This window comes from Pelmatolapia mariae, linkage group LG17 (assembly GCF_036321145.2).
Source record: "Pelmatolapia mariae isolate MD_Pm_ZW linkage group LG17, Pm_UMD_F_2, whole genome shotgun sequence".
Classification (NCBI taxonomy): domain Eukaryota; kingdom Metazoa; phylum Chordata; class Actinopteri; order Cichliformes; family Cichlidae; genus Pelmatolapia; species Pelmatolapia mariae.
This window is the reverse complement of record NC_086242.1, coordinates 2,274,125-2,290,186: the sequence shown is the minus strand read 5'-3', so window position 1 is coordinate 2,290,186 and position 16,062 is coordinate 2,274,125. Positions and strand designations below refer to the sequence as shown.

Sequence of the window (16,062 nt, the reverse complement as noted above, 5' to 3'; positions counted from 1 at the left end):
GCGATTTTGTCCATTGAAAGAAAAAAACTCTTATCTGATCTCAAATTGATCACACTTCCCTTCAGATTTGTCTCCTTGTGCATATCTGGCTCTTATTCTTCATTTGTATAGCTCCCAGGAAGAACCATTTCTGGACAACCTGTCCTTGAAAACTGTTGAAAACTGGTTAGGTCATTTTAAACTCAAACTTTTCTTTCTGCAGATATTTGAAGTTGATTAAGTTCGTGAAAACCTTTTATTGTATCCTGTACAACGAAAGGAGCAATGGTTAGGTGATAGTAATTTAACTATTTTGATCAGTTTTTCAAACTTTCCAGTTTGCAAACATTCCCTTGTTCAGCTTCTGAAATGTGAAAATGTGATCTTTCTCCTTGTCTTACACAAACGTAATGTTTGAATGTTGGCCTGTTGGTTTCACAAAATGATCTTTTTGATCTGCGACAAGCTGTATGATTAATATAAAATATAATCTTAGGTGAATTGAAAATAAAAACAGTTTTGCTTGTTGTGGCTAAATGTAGACTAGTGTTGCACAGGTCCACTCAGCAAGCAAAAGGTTGCTGGTTCAACTCCAGCTGGAGACATAACACTCTGGGAGTGTAAAACTCTGTGAAGCAAGACATGAGGAGATGTTCAGGAGAAGGCTCAAGCTTGTCATGAACTAGAAACTGCTGGAACACCAGTGTCATTGTCCACAGTGATTTTTACATCCTCAGAAAGAAGCCCCTGTTCCACTTTCAAGTTTGAAAGCTTGCTTTATGGTCAGAGAAGACTATCTGAGCTGTTTGGACACAATGACAAGACGTATGTTTGGAGGACCTCAAACCTAAGAACATTTCACTCCTGCCAAGCATGCTGGCAGCATCATGTTTTTAGGCTGTCAGATAGTTGAAAATAGGACACAGTTTTATGTTCCAGCAGGACAATGATCCCCAACACACATCAACACTGCTTTTGGTTTTGATAAAGCAGGTAAGCATTAAGCTTCTGGGATGCCCTTCCCAAGCCCCGACCTCAACACTATTGAAAATTTGTCATCCGTGTTTAAAAGCCAGGAAATTAATCAATTTAAATTAATAATTCTGCCCAGAAGAGTGGTCAAATATCCATCCAGAATTACACCAGAATCTTCTCGCTGGCTATCGAAAGCATTGGGTCGAAGAGAAACTTGTTGCGGGGACATTTAACCAAATCTAACCAAATTTAGTGGTGTGTATGTTTATACGTGACCCTGTTTAGATTAAAGCAAATCCAAAATAAATTCAAACTTTTTCTTTTGTAAAGACATTAAAGATTCATGCTGTACAATCATTTCCTCCTAGAAGAAGAACAGTTCAAAGAAATGTCTTGATGCATGCTCAATCATCCAGGTAAGTAAATCCCAAAAGGTTGATTCTGTTCATCTGGACGTTTTCCGTGGGAGAAACGTTTCATCACTCATCCAGGTGACTTCTTCAGTCTCAGCTGACTGCAGGTTTCACCAACCTTATAAACAGGACATTTGCAAAATAACTGAACCTCGCCCACTGAATGAACGATGGGCTGTGAGGTCAGTTCCTTGATCATTAATATGCAAACTGACCTCACAGCCCATCGTTCAAAGAAATCATTAAAAATGGTCACGCCCATGATGGATGTTTGTAAACTTCTGACCACAACTGTTAATAGAGTCCAAATATGATGAGCAAGCCTCTTTTCTTTAATACTTGGTTATTCACAGTATATTTTGTATAATTTCTCTTTGCTTGCATGGATCACTAGTTGTGCCCAAAAATGGTAGAATGAATAAATCCTGTGAAATTGTAACAATGCTGCTTCAACTGTTTTGATTACACACTGTCTGTATTAGAATTTCTTCAGTTTTTAAAAACCTTTGTATGAATCTGATCTGTGTTTTGAAACACTGTTCGTTCGATCTTCATTTACCTTTTCTATTATCGATCTGTATCTTCTTCACATTTCCTTCTTTCCCTTCCTCTGTTAGTTAAATAGCTTTTATTTCCTCACTGCATTTTAAATTGTGACATTTTTATCTGGACATCCGCAAGCTCTTGCCAAAGCTAACATTTGGCCCCAGAGCAGAGTTTACGAAATAAAAATGCTTTCAGTTAATCATCAAACTCGAGCCTGTGGCCCTATTAATCACACAGCTTCTTTTGTGTTTGCAGAGATTGGACCCGTTACAATCACAACAGACCCAAAGAAGTTCCAGTATGAGCTGAGAGAGCTGTACGTTCAGGTGGGTTCAGAGTTCACATCTATCAGTCTAAGGAAAACGGGGCTGAAGTCTTGATGCTCAGGTCATCTGGCTTTGATAAAGGCAGCAGGCTTTGCTCATGTCTGATCTGCTGGTAGAACAACTTGCTGAGCTTATTAAGAAATTTTATCATTAATACAAGATCGGATGATGAAAGAGCTTCAATTAGTGTTTTCATCTTAAGCGGATGCCTATCCTTCATGTAACTGGGGCCATGCACCTATTAAATTAAATGATCGTTTGCTGACTTTGATGCACAAAAGCCCTGAAACTTCACCCCATTTTTACCTCCCCTGTCATTACAAAGAAATGCATAAACAAAAACATACAATGGATGGACAGCTAAACGCATTACTGCCAGCTCTGCATATTTCTGTAATTAGTTTGGTACAAAAGGGAAGTTGTACCAGAGGTTTTTGATATATGATTTGAAGCAAAGCAGAGAAGCTGCAAAGCGAGATGCATTCACATGTGATGAAAGCGAGACAGACGAAGAGGAGTACCATTCAGAGGCCCTTTGAAGAAAGACTTTGGCGAGTGTCTGTGCATCCTTGGCATGTCCTATTGTTAATCTGGTCTGTGAGCGCGTAGCATGGAAGGGATCCAGTTTCCTCTCTCTTGCTGTTTCATTCCTGAGTCTGTTTTTCTTCCCCTCACCTCTTCACCTGCACAACTCCTGAAGAGGCTTTGGCCAAAGAGCGTGGAAAATATACTCTTTGGAATTGATATTTTTCTTAAAATTGAAAAATGTCTGTCACGAAGGCAGTTGTGTTTCAGAAGGGAGAAAAAGTCAGGCCACACTTCAAGAACTGAAGTGCGTTGGGGGTTGGCTTAGCCTTAGTGTTTGGGACAGTGGGGGAATGTGGGAGTGCAACATTGTCCAGAGGGGAGATGGTGGAGTTCAGAGGAGTAAGAGGAGTCCTGCCTCTTTACCTACCACCCAAATCCCCCCACTGTGGGTCACTCCGTTCCAGATGTTACTCTTGGGGGTTATGCATCCTAGCTTGGTACTGAACCCTGCAGACAGACAGACAGACAGTAATGTGTCTGCTGGAATGCAGCAGAGAATATTTATCTTTGACCCCACCGACAAGCCAGAGAGAAGAGTGGAAAGGAAAGAATGAGCATTCATACATTCCCCTGCATATTTTCTATTTGATGTGCCTTTCACTATATTCTAGATTGTAGAGCTAGAGTCACTAGATTTTATCAGTGCTTTGGATTTTTTTCAAGACATATATTCCACACAATGTGGCTAGTGGCCAGTTTCACTGCATATAGAGTCCAAATCAACCAAACGTTTTGCCATAAAATCTCATTTAAACTCATTTAAAGCTCTGTTGGTGGTTCACTCACTCACACTTAGGATACTTAAACTCATGAACTAGTTTTTGATGGCTGCCTTTTTTCTCTCAGGGAGGAGGAGACTGTCCGGAGATGAGCATCGGTGCCATTAAGATTGCCTTGGAGATCTCGTTGCCCGGATCGTATATCTATGTCTTCACTGACGCGCGCTCTAAAGATTATAAGCTCACCCATGAGGTCCTGCAGCTCATTCAGCAGAAACAGTCACAGGTTTGGATTTTCTTTTTCTTTCTACACTCAGTAATATCAACAAGCTCAGATTTAAAGTGACCATGTTTTTCTTATCTTGTCTGTAGGTGGTGTTTGTGCTGACCGGAGACTGTGACGACAGGACTCACATTGGTTACAAAGTATACGAGGAGATTGCCTCTACAAGCTCTGGGCAGGTCTTCCATCTAGATAAGAGACAGGTCAATGAGGTGAGAGAAAACTTTCTTCTTTTAGCTTTTTAGCACGTACAAGCGTTCAGGTTTCAAACCATTTGTGGTTTCAAGAGGTAATTTGGTCGTAGTGATCGAATCATTTAAACTCATCACAGGTTTTGTTCCTAAGCTGTGTACTGTAAATAAAATGGCAGCAGAAGGTTTTACAGCCTCCTCGTGTATTTCACTATGCCCACGCTCGAGTCTGGTCTCCAGATCAAGTGTGCAGGAAACATTTAGTTGATTGATGTGTACCGTAGCTCTTTTTAACTTTTCCAAGAAATGTAAATCATCAGTCTTGGCCCGAGAAACAACTCGAAGCCTGAGGTTTAAATGGTATTGCTGTTTTACTACTGTAAGATAAGATCCCTGCTAGGGAACTGAGACGTATAGATTTTAAGCAGTTTCATTTTAAAATTCAGAAATGCTTCAGTTTTCTCTCTTGGCTTGTGAGCAGCATTTTTTTCAACATCAAATTCATTCTGGTCTGGAAGTGTGCAGAGGAATGAACGAGTAAGGTGGTTTTGTAACTAGCTGTCACGGTTTCGAGGGCAGGACTCAGTCGCAGGACTCACGCTGGGTAAAAGTCAAAAGATGGTTTATTTACAACGATGACACCAGGTGAAATATATACATATATACAGTGCTGGGAGGGAAACAGCGGGCCCAGGGCAGTCAGGGAAAGGTCCAGGTAAGGAAAGATCCAAGCTCCTCTTCACACAGCCAGTGACTCACAACAATCCACAATCCAGTCTTGTCCAAGCTCACTCACTCTCATCCACTCGGGGTCCATGAGGAAGGGAAACAGGCAAGGGTCCAGGGAATTCTGTACACAGGGAGAGAAGCTGATGTTAGAAAGAAATGCTAGGAAACTCAAGGAAATCACTGGGCAAGCTGGGTTATACTGATGGAGGTTAGCGCAACAATCCAGTGAAGAATCAGACTCCACTGAGGCCTTAAGTAGAGCAGGAGTAATCGTTGGCGATGGATGGCAGGTGAGTAATTATCAGTGATAGAGGACAGGCGAGGACCAGAGCCAGACTCCGCCCTGGCTGGGACGAGTGAAGAACATTCGATCATCGTCACAATATAGAGCAAAGTCAGTTAAACTTCAGGCATCTCAATCCGCCCAGTTAGGAAACATAAACCATTGTAAATCAGTTTCACCTGCTGTGGTGCAAAAAGAAATGACAACATGCTCACTGGAGAGGTAAAAATGAGGCAACAAGACTAAATTTCAATCAGATAATGCTTCCCCATGCAGTCATCATGGGCCTTTTTGAGATGAACGCTCTCACAAGCGCATGTTCCGTCACATGTCCTGGATAGCGAGACATGTGGGTCACACGCAGTATGGCTTGAGTTCTCCACAGAGGCTCAGAGGAAGGTGGCAGGCAGGACACGGAGCAACGTTAGAAACTTCCAGATCAAAGCGTTCACGTGTTAGGAAGCTGACCTTGTATGCAGTTTGTGTGTTAGTTTTCTATATCACTTAAGTCTCCATTTATATAAGCGAATGAACTTCATTTAACATGATATTTTGTCAGGTGTTTGAATACAGATTCAGAGTCCCAAAACTATACACCATATATGTGTAACTTATGCATTCTTCACATTTCCTTTCCATCGCTGTAGGTTCTTAAATGGGTGGAGGAGGCAGTGCAGTCCTCAAAGGTCCACCTGTTGTCCACTGATCATTTCACTGGAGTCAGCAACACGTGGCAGATGCCCTTTGACCCCAGTCTCAAGGAAGTCACTGTGGCACTCAGTGGCCCGGCACCTGACATTGAGATCAAGAACCCCCAGGGTATGATAAATGTAAACCACATGTCAACATGTTTCCTAAAAAGCTTCATTTTTGATGTATTTTTTGCATTGTTTATAGAATTCACTAAAATGTGTATAAGTTATGTATTCATTAATTTAAAATGATGAATAATGAATAATAGCTAAATTTGTGCAGCATTCAATATTGTGCAAAAGTACTGAGTCATTGCTCATTTCTTATATAAGAGCAAGTGAATTAAGTGCAGTGCTGTTGTAACATGTGCAGCCATATATGGAAATACAATATAGAAAGCAAAACTAGAGTTTGTACAATTCTGATGAACTCGAAAACAAATATTTTCCTTTGGCCACTTGTTCTTCAACACTGGCTGAACTCTCTTAGGCAAGCGCTACTGTTTCTTTAAGTAGTCTTCAGGAATAGTTTAGGCTTCTTAAAGCACATTCAGAGTTCTTCTTTGGATGTTGACTGCCTTTCTTCCTTTGCCTGTCTGATCCCACACTGCTCCAGTATGTTGAGATCTGGGTTCTGGGGAGGCCAGTCCATGACTGTTAGTTTTCCATAGTGTGTGTGGTTTTGTCTCTCTATCCAGGGATGCTTTAACTGCTTTGGTAGTGTGTTTGGGTTCACTGTCATGCAGAAAAATGAAGGCAGTCCGAAGCTTTCCAGATGATATTGCATGATGGATCAAAATTAACGACTCCAACCGTGAAAACAGCAAAGAGGGGAAATGCCACAACAAACATGCACAAATATTTGACCCACAGCATGCATTTAAGTCGCATGAATCTAATTTCTTTACTGCCGGTTAGGGATGGTTGTGATATCAATAAGAAAATCAGAGTTGCTAAATTCTTATCAGTTATCCCTGTCCATGTTCATAATTGTGTCAATTTTGACAAGATTCCAAAACCACAGTCTGAAATGAAACCATGACAGAGCCTCCAAAATCAGCTTTGTTTCTTTTTTTAGTTTCTCTGGAATTTAGAGGAGATTTCTCTCTGTGCAGGATGTAAAATACACACTCTGTTTTCTAGCTTTGTCAGAAGCCAGAGAGAAGCTACAGTGAAGTGACAGGTGTCGGTGTCCCATGTGGCACGCACACACGGTGCAGATAGCAGAGTCAGCAGAACAGACGAGCAACAGCTCAGCTTTCACAAGAGTTGTCGTGGCCGAGTGGTTAAGGCGATGGACTAGAAATCCATTGGGGTTTCCCCGCGCAGGTTCGAATCCTGCCGACAACGGCGCAATGCTTTTCTTAGCCGTCAGATAGTTAAAGAGCTAACTAACTCTGACAGGCTGTAGTTGGTGATTTTCTGAGAAGACATGAAGGGATAATCACATAATCAAAAGAGAATACTGCAAATATGAATACTAACTGAGGGACAAAAACATAAAAGGTGGGAAGACTTACGTCTTAATGCATGCTCAATCATCCAGGTAAGGGAATCTCAAAAAGTTGATTCTGTTCATCTGGATGTAACAGTTTCAGTGGCAAAAGTTTCAGATCCCACTGAGATCTGGGAAGACTACTACTGCACCTACTGGCAGTAATAAACCAGGACTAAAAGCTAGAATAGAGTAAATATAGAAACCAGTCACATGATGCTAGAGTAATACATAGATCAAAACAGAAATCCTAAATTGAAAACAATAAATTAAAAAAAGGACTAATTATCTAAAACAGAAACTAGACGATACTAACATATAGGAACATATAATATAGTAACTTAACTACAGTTTTTGAAAGGGTCTTCTTTTCTGTCTGCCATAGTAAAGACTGCAGCAACATCTGGGATGCATACATTGCGCACATGTTTTAATTACAGTATCTTGGCTAATGTATCAAAGACATCTTGGATGATTTATAAGACGTACATCCATCCAGCAGCAAGAGTTAAGAATTAGGTTGTATAATTCAAAGCTGTAGAAAAGGTAAATAATTATCTCACGGTTCATGTCTATGTTCCTCCAGGGAAGCTTGTGGGGAAGAGTGATGGCCTCACTGAGCTTTTGCACATTCCCAACTCTGCCAAAGTTGTCAACATCAAGGATCCACAGCCTGGGATGTGGTCTATCAAGGTAAACAATTCATTCTTTAGCAGAAAATGTGTGTAAAATAACAGCCTACTAACAACTACCATCGCTGGACTGCTTTTGAGACCGCTTACTGCAAATAGTTGAGTGGTGTAGCCTTGAAACGAGGTAACAACGTACACCCCAGGAGGGAGCCGTGGCCTTGAAGAAGGTTCAAAACTTGAATTACTGCAGTAATATATCAGCATGTTGAGATACAATGATATGTAATCAATTTAACATGCACGCTGTCTGGTGAAGGCATCTCAGATTCCCAGTGAATCAAAGCATGATCAGAAAAACACACGTGAGCCCTGAGATGGATTTTAAAGTAACACTGGGGGATCGAGACAATGTTTAACATTCAAAGCTCTGCTCCTGTCAGATCTTGGCACCCAGCTGTCACACGTTTTCACTGCTACTGTCAAAGCCAGATGTTTTGGATTTTTTTAATCTGAGTGATTTGTCAGCGTTGTCTCAGTGTTGCCTCGGAGGCCCCTGGTGGTGCACTCATCTCTGCATAGAGATGTGGGGGAAAAATGTCGACTCAGCTCTTTCTCTAATAAAAAAGTGTGCATCAAACTCTGGGAGGTGCATTCTCATATGAGCGATAAGAGAGCATTAATAGGTGAAATATTTGTGTATTGCTGTAGCTTTTTCTACATGTTGGTGCAATATTACTCTCTCTCTGTCTTTTATATTACATGATATTCCACAGTATATACAATGCTTCTATTTTGTAGTTCTTTCTTTTGTTTTTTAGGCAAAATAGAAATTAAAATGAGCCCTTTCCAGCTGTATCTGCTGCTAACCCACAGGTTAAGCCACTGCTGGGGTCTGTCTCTTTTCAGATTGTTTCCTTATTCCTCCTGTATGACAGAGAAAACACTCCCTGATACACAGAATTACCTCTCGTGAACCTTTCCAGGCTTTAATATGTTGTTTATATTTGTTTTTCTCTACTGGGGGTACTGGTAAGTGAAACTCTGAGATTGAAATATGCGCTAAGGTGAATCGTCTGTAGTGTTCTGTTTTATATCTGCTTAAAAAGCTCTCAGGAAGCTTTGAGGTCTGTGCTGACTTAAGTCATCCAATCTGATCTGTTCCATAGAGAGTGTTTATAGACGTGCTGATGGATATAAACAGACACCAAAAAAACAGAGAGACACAGCAACTTTCTGTCTTAATCATGTCATCCAGTCGCCTCTGCTGCTGCCCCCTTCCAGACTGTATCATTCACTCCCTTTCTGTCACTTACTGAATATTCCTTTCTCTTTCCGTCCTTGTGCATCTCCCCTCCCCAACACATTTAGTCCTCTAATTCTCTCCCTCAGAGACTCAGGGATCCGCTGCTCAGCTTAAACTCCCAAAACATCTTGTTTTTCCTTTTGGAAAGTGGCTTTTCCAGACTCAGTTCCCCACATCACTCTAACAGGCTTTTAGACTTAAATATCTCCTTGTCATCTGTAGCTGTATTTCCCAGGGCACCCAAAGAAATGTGAATAAATACTTGAGGGGGATTTAGCTATTCTACCATGCTGGGTTTCTGTAACACTAATGGCCCATGACATCCCAGTGTAACGCCCAGACCACAGATTTTTGTGTGAAAAGGAATTTGATCCATTTTAATCTGACTTTAATTGGATAAAGTAGTGACGTGTTGAAGCCAGGTTCACCCAATTATCAGCACCTGCTTCTTCACATAACTCTTGCAACATTAATCTCACTTTTGTTTAATTTAATTTAATTGTTTATTCCACTATAAGGTTAGTTCATGTACACATACTGTAAAAAAATTCAGTTTGCACTAAAAGCAAACTTCGCCACCTCTGTGATCAAACTGTGAGGTCGCTGTCATTCACAAGTGGCTAACCCTAAGCTAAAATGCTTTAATTTATATATATCTAGAGAGATATCTAAAGCCATCACGTCTCTGTTATAAGAATTTATATATTTTACCAGCAGTAAGGAGCTCCAGCATTTGAGCTCTGTGGTACAGCTGTCTGTCAGCACCACATATCCACTGCACAAAAAAGGGATCTAGGGATATGAATTACAGTCCAGACTTTCCATATGCTTACTTTGAAGAGTGTGTTTACAGAATTTTGTAACCCATGATAGGAATGATAAAGTTTTAATTTGAAAAGCGTGTAAAATAGCTTAAAGCTTCCCCAGGCACTTTTTTCCTAAATTGGTGTTTCATTAAAGTCATTCTGACTCATTTGCTTGCAGTATATCACAGGACTCGCACAAAGAAAATAAACTAAAATTATAACCAGATGCAGCTACTGACAAATTATAGGATATAACAAAGGTATTCGCTCAAATTATACTGTTTTTTGTATAGATGCACGCTTAAGGTAAGGAAATCCCGGAAAGTTGATTCTGTTCATGTGAACGTTGTTTTTAATGTCACTCACCCAACGACTTCTTCAGTCTCTGCACATTTGCTTTAGTTTTTTAATGAATTAAATTCGTAACCAATAAAAAAAACCATTACAGCTCTGCTTAGGAATCCAATCAGTGATTCTCCAGAAAGCAAATAAATGTAAGTCACATTCTCAGCACAGATCTGATTCAGCTAAGAGCTGGTGTATTCAGGCCTGGACAGGTCAGTCTGTATGGGTGGGCGTGAAATTGGGAAATGGGAGTGGTTTTAATTGCAGGTACTGTTCTTTGCCTTTTCTAAAGGAGTGACCTTTGAAGAACCTCTCTCCTAATTATCCCCTCAGTTACAACCAACTAAAGACCGAGTGTAATGCTGTGGCAGCCAGTAGGGTGGGTTTAATGCAGGCATTAGCCTTTGAGGCTGAACCAAATCCCCTCATTATCTGAGCAATCTCACCTATAGTTTAATAATTGTGCTCATCTTTGCCTGCAGGCTCTGCACTATCCTATTTGGTAGTTTTCTCTTTACTGTACGTCAGCTAGAACGTAGTCATTAATAAATGCAGCAAATTCACAAACTCTGTTTCATTTCAGACGATTGCAAATGACAGTTTAGGTTTGCGTGCCTCGTTTTGAGTTGTGACTCAGTGTCTGTGACACCACCGACGTGTTTTACCTTAGGTGAGGGGTTTCCACCTCTCAACAACATAGACTTCATTGTAATTACTCTGTCTCTATTTTTCAAAGCTTCAAATCACCTCCACATGAGCAATTACCTGCTCTCTGATTATTGTCGTTGTGTTTAAAGTGATTCTTAGACCAAATAGGTCATCTCCTGATTGAGATGTAAGATATTAGGCTGTTAGCAGTGACTTTGTCAAAGTGGCATGTCTGTACATGTGGGGGATTGTTGGCGTACAAAAGACTCTTCCCAAAGCTGTGTCTGTCATTTAGACCACTCAGCGCCACCTTTGATGACCCACGCCCTCTTCATTTGTTTGAATCTGAGCTATTATAGTTTCATGTGTTCTGATCAGCTGATCAGGTTTTCCAAATTCAATAATTAGTTTTAGTCGTTTCAGTGTTTTTCAAAAGCCTAAAATGTTTTAGTTTCGTTTTAGTTAACTAAAATAGCCTTTTGGTGAATCCTATAAGTCAGCGGTCCCCAACCTTTTTTGCGCCACGGACCGGTTTATGTCCGATAATATTTTCACAGACAGGCTTTTAAGGTGTCGCGGATAAATACAACAAAATAAAACCAGTACCGGCACCAAAAAAAGGAAGATTTATTCATAACACACGGGAAAAGATCCAGGGAAACCGAGTTAAAGATAAAAACTCTTCAACTCTCCGGGCCGGTACCAAATGACTCACGGACCGGTACCGATCCGTGGCCCGGGGGTTGGGGACTGCTGCTGTAAGTCATATCGCCATTAAGCATCAGCTTGGATCAAACATCTGAAATTTAAGAAAAAAGGTTTATCCATTAATAATACTTGATACCTCAAAGACAGTATCTAGTAAAATATGGACCTAAAACACTTCTACCTTTTTTAATACAGACCGCAAGTGAAGGAAGGCACTCAGTCCGTATCTCAGGTCTCAGTACCATTGACTTCCGAGCTGGGTTTTCCAGGAAAGCCACCATGGACTTTAAAAAGACGTCCAGTAGGCCAGTTCAAGGTCGGTAAAGTCAACTTTTAAAAACTTTGGAAACAACAGTGTATGTTTGTTTCTTTGTACTTGCTGGGGGTTTTTTTGCTTCTGTCTTTTGAGACGTCAGAATATTCCACATGAGGACACAACACATATTGATTTTCCAGGTATTCCCACCCATATCCTTCTGAACACCACTGGACTCTCTCCTCCTGCTCGACCCGACAGGCTGGAGCTCCTGTCTATCTCTGGCACAGTGATCAAAACTTTGCCAATCCTTTACTACCCGGACCGTCAACCGTACAACCTCTGGAACATCACAGAGTTCATACCACCCAACGAGGCCTTCTTCCTGCGAGTGACAGGATATGACCGCGACGGTTTCCTGTTCCAGAGAGTCTCGAGTGTTTCCTTCTCCAATATTGTACCTGGTCAGTGATGCATATTATTAATCATATTTAGATGGATATATAAAAGGTTTCCTACCAATTTGCTTATTAATTTTCTTGAATCAGTGACTTCATTTGCTTCTTTATCTTCCCGTTAGATGCTCCTAAGGTGCTGATGCCAGCCAAAACTCATGGTTACTACCTCCAGAGAGGGATAATCAAATGCCAGGTAGAGAGTTTCATCCCTTTCACACTGCGCTTCAGCAGGGATGGAGGACGACTTGGGGTGGACCAACTTTTCAGGTGAGCAGCAGCTGTCAAAATATCACAATCCATATCCATATATATTTCATCAAAAGTTCAAGTTCTCCATGTCACTATTACTATTAAGTGTTAAGATTAACACATTCTGCTTAGGACCACTGTGATTCAAAGAAGACTGATTTTTCAATCTGTTGTCATTTATATTTGGAGTCATGCTCTTTTCTGCAACCTATGAAAAAACCCTAAATCTATTCTAATGTTTGCCAGACCATATGCTTACTCAGATCTCAAAACTGGTCATTAAGGGACAGTTGAGCTCTGAAAGTCATCTTTATTGGGGCAAGCGTTAAAGACCTAAACACCTTCAGGGTGTTTATAGTGATTCGTTTTGGCTACGTGTGGCTTGTTGGTTATTGTTAATGTCTTCAATTGTTACTACATTTCCAGGCTTTGTAAGAAAAGGTATAATGTCCTCAACAGATGTATTATAATGGACATGCTGGAGGATGTAAAACTATTATATTTTGTTTCCATCTCGACATTAAATTCAGTTCAGTTTTACAGAGATGAGTTGGTAGAGTACCAAAAGAATTCTTAAAAAGCAAAAAAGAAAGTAAATCTGCTGGTCGTTAACGCTTTTTCACAAATTTCCTGTGACTCTTTCATTCTAGTGAGTCTGACAGTGCATCATGGGAAATAGCCGAGGTAACTCTAAAGGACGAGGGTTACTACGAGTGCATTGCCATCAGCAGCGCTGGAACAGGGCGAGCTCGGACCTTTCTGGATGTATCAGGTAAACAAGACTGTCACCGAAAGTTTATTGCACAAAAATCATGAAACACCAGTTCCAAAACATTTAACTTTTTCTAGTCGTTTAATAAGACTTGTGTTTTTAAAAACTATGATCTGAGTCTCTAGTTCATGTTATGGATTACAAATTATGGAAGTAACATAAATGGGGGCTCGTCCGGGATCTTTTGGGCTCATCAGACATCTCAGGCACAAATCAAATTTTTTTTTTTTTTTTTTTTTTTTTTTAAAAACCTGTCCCGTTTGGTTCTTTTGCCATCAGAATTATTGTCTAAAGGCGAAGAAAGATGCCCAACGGATTTACTTTACCAAATGGACCATCCCAGCCTTGCCGTAATGGTCCATTTGATTTACCTTTTATTGTTTATTTTATTTTATTATTATTATTTTTTTTTACTTGCTAGATACGGGACAGGGGAAAAGAAAAGGGAGAAAGAAAGAGGGGGAAAAAAAAAAGCAAAAAAACAGCGGCGAAGAGGGACGGGGATAAAGGGCAAAAAACAAAAACCAACAAAATAAGCAGACAAAAAATACATATATCGATCACCTGGATCACCTGTTGAGAAAGAAAAAAGAAAACAAGCAGAAGAAAACGAGAGTAATAGAATAAACAACATCACAATGATATATGGGAATATAACACTAAATACTTAATATTAAACATTATTGTGCAGCACGTAAGATCGACAGCGCACAGTGTGCTTTGAGGTAGGAGCCAAAAAGGGTGTAGTTTGTGTGTGTGATCACCTGTGTGTACACCTGTGAGCATGAGCGCGCTTGTATTTAAAAGGTTCCTTAATGTAATGATCTGCTAGAGGGTGTGGGGGGGCCACAGTCCCATCCTCCAGGGCATGAAGCAGGTATGGAGGAGATTAAAACTCCAGACATCCAGAGGCCCCCAGAACACAAGAGACCAAGGAGGACCAACAGAGGGGCAGCCGCGCCACTGTCCCAGAAAGAGCTGAGGAGAGTCCCAGATGAGGGATCACTCAGCAGCCGCGGAGCAGAAGCCAGGGGGGGTTGCAGTGACGTGCCCGTGAGCTCCGCCAGCAGCCAGCTGTGCCTGAGTGACCGAGCCCCAGGCCGAGAGGCCGAGGGCACCCCACCCCCGAAGTGGCCTGAGCGAGCCCCAGGTTCCAGGCCCCGATAAGCAGCCACCAAGGAGTGAGCCGGTGTGTACCCGGACGCCCACCCCCGGACACAAAGAACCACCAACGCACCGATGTCTGAGGGCGTCTGCCACCAGCAGGGGAAGTGGTGGGGGGAGATAGGCCTCCAAACCTTGGAGGGCCTGAGATGTCCCCAGAGAGGTGGCGTCTGATACCCAACCTGACATATAGACACAGACATACAGGCACACTCAAATACAAACATCCATTCCCACCCTCATGCTCTCATAGGCAATTACTCCACACTCAACCAACGTGGAGACAGACATAAAGAGACGCTGTACACACAATCACACTCCCCAAGCGTACTCTAAGAACCGGGTCTAGGTACCCTTGCCCCTGGAGGGGGAAACTGCACCCAGACCCAGGTGGTGTTACCCTTTTCCCTGCAGTGGGGAGAAGCAGACCGCCCCGACTCCGCAGCAGCAGGGAGGCCCCACACACCAGACCCCAGTCGGACGGCCAACTCCTCCTCCTAGCCCCCCCGCTCCAGCAGGCCGCAGAGACCGGGGGTGTGAGAAGACTCCAAACCTCCCTCTACCCGCTCATATGTAGTGTTGATGTATATGTGTTCTAAGGTGCAATTAAAACCCAGGAGGGCATGGAGCTACCTGCCAGAGAGCAGCAGGTAAGCGCATAGCCCCTCCTGATAGCCCTCAATGTCTACGTGTATTTAAAATTGAGAGGTGGTCAACGACGCCAGGGGTGAGGTGTACACCCTGATGGTAATTTGGAGTCCGTGTTGTGAGCCCACCCCCAAGATCCTATATGTATGTGTAATGAGAGTGTGAGTAATGTGAATGTCTAAGTTGTGAGATAAAATTGAGGCAGAGGCAGCCAGAAGGGGACAGAGGGGGGGGATGCCTCCTCTGCACCCTGGTGACACACCCCTACCCCAAGGCCCTGCATGTGTGGGTGATTGTGGTGGAGCGGGAAGAGGGAGGCAGCTGGAGATGGGGAGGGAAGAAAGGGAGGGGCAAGTGACCCCTCCCTGGGGCCAGCTCCCCCGCTGACCCCAGTAGGCACCCCCATGCTCTGCAACCCGCCAGGGAAAGGGGGCCCAGGCCCATCCGGACCAGGGCCCAGTGCAGCAGCGCCGCCCGGCCCCACAGAGCCCGGGACAGCCCACCCGACCCCACTACAGAGAAAACTGCACCCACCCCATCATCCACTCATCTTCCAGACTACACAAGACAATAGACGCCCAGGCTGAGATCTTCCTCCACCTCTCCTATATCTCCCCCTCCTGCAGAGAGAATTCCTGAGGAGAGGAAAGCTCCTGCAAGATGTGACAACCTCCCCCACCAGTTGAAGAGCCCCCCAGGTGGCTCGATGCACTGGTTTATTGCACAAAAATCATGAAACACCAGTTCCAAAACATTTAACTTTTTCTAGTCGTTTAATAAGACTTGTGTTTTTAAAAACTATGATCTGAGTCTCTAGTTCATGTTATGGATTACAAATTATGGAAGTAACATAA

At 42.3% G+C, this 16,062-nt stretch overlaps 1 protein-coding gene and 1 non-coding gene across 2 annotated transcripts in view; both read left to right on the top strand.

Annotated features, from left to right (window-relative positions):
* The window catches only part of hmcn1 (hemicentin 1), a 90,915-nt gene that overhangs the window by 22,354 nt on the left and 52,499 nt on the right, over nucleotides 1-16,062 (top strand). Inside the window, exons 2-10 of the mRNA XM_063460559.1 lie at nucleotides 2,169-2,239; nucleotides 3,674-3,832; nucleotides 3,919-4,041; nucleotides 5,680-5,851; nucleotides 7,806-7,912; nucleotides 11,857-11,977; nucleotides 12,118-12,381; nucleotides 12,498-12,642; nucleotides 13,275-13,396. Of these exons, the coding sequence (XP_063316629.1) occupies nucleotides 2,169-2,239; nucleotides 3,674-3,832; nucleotides 3,919-4,041; nucleotides 5,680-5,851; nucleotides 7,806-7,912; nucleotides 11,857-11,977; nucleotides 12,118-12,381; nucleotides 12,498-12,642; nucleotides 13,275-13,396 (1,284 nt within the window). The remainder of the gene's footprint in view (nucleotides 1-2,168; nucleotides 2,240-3,673; nucleotides 3,833-3,918; nucleotides 4,042-5,679; nucleotides 5,852-7,805; nucleotides 7,913-11,856; nucleotides 11,978-12,117; nucleotides 12,382-12,497; nucleotides 12,643-13,274; nucleotides 13,397-16,062) is intronic.
* On the top strand, nucleotides 6,993-7,074 carry trnas-aga (transfer RNA serine (anticodon AGA)). Its single transcript has one exon. It is a non-coding gene; the product is annotated as a tRNA-Ser (tRNA).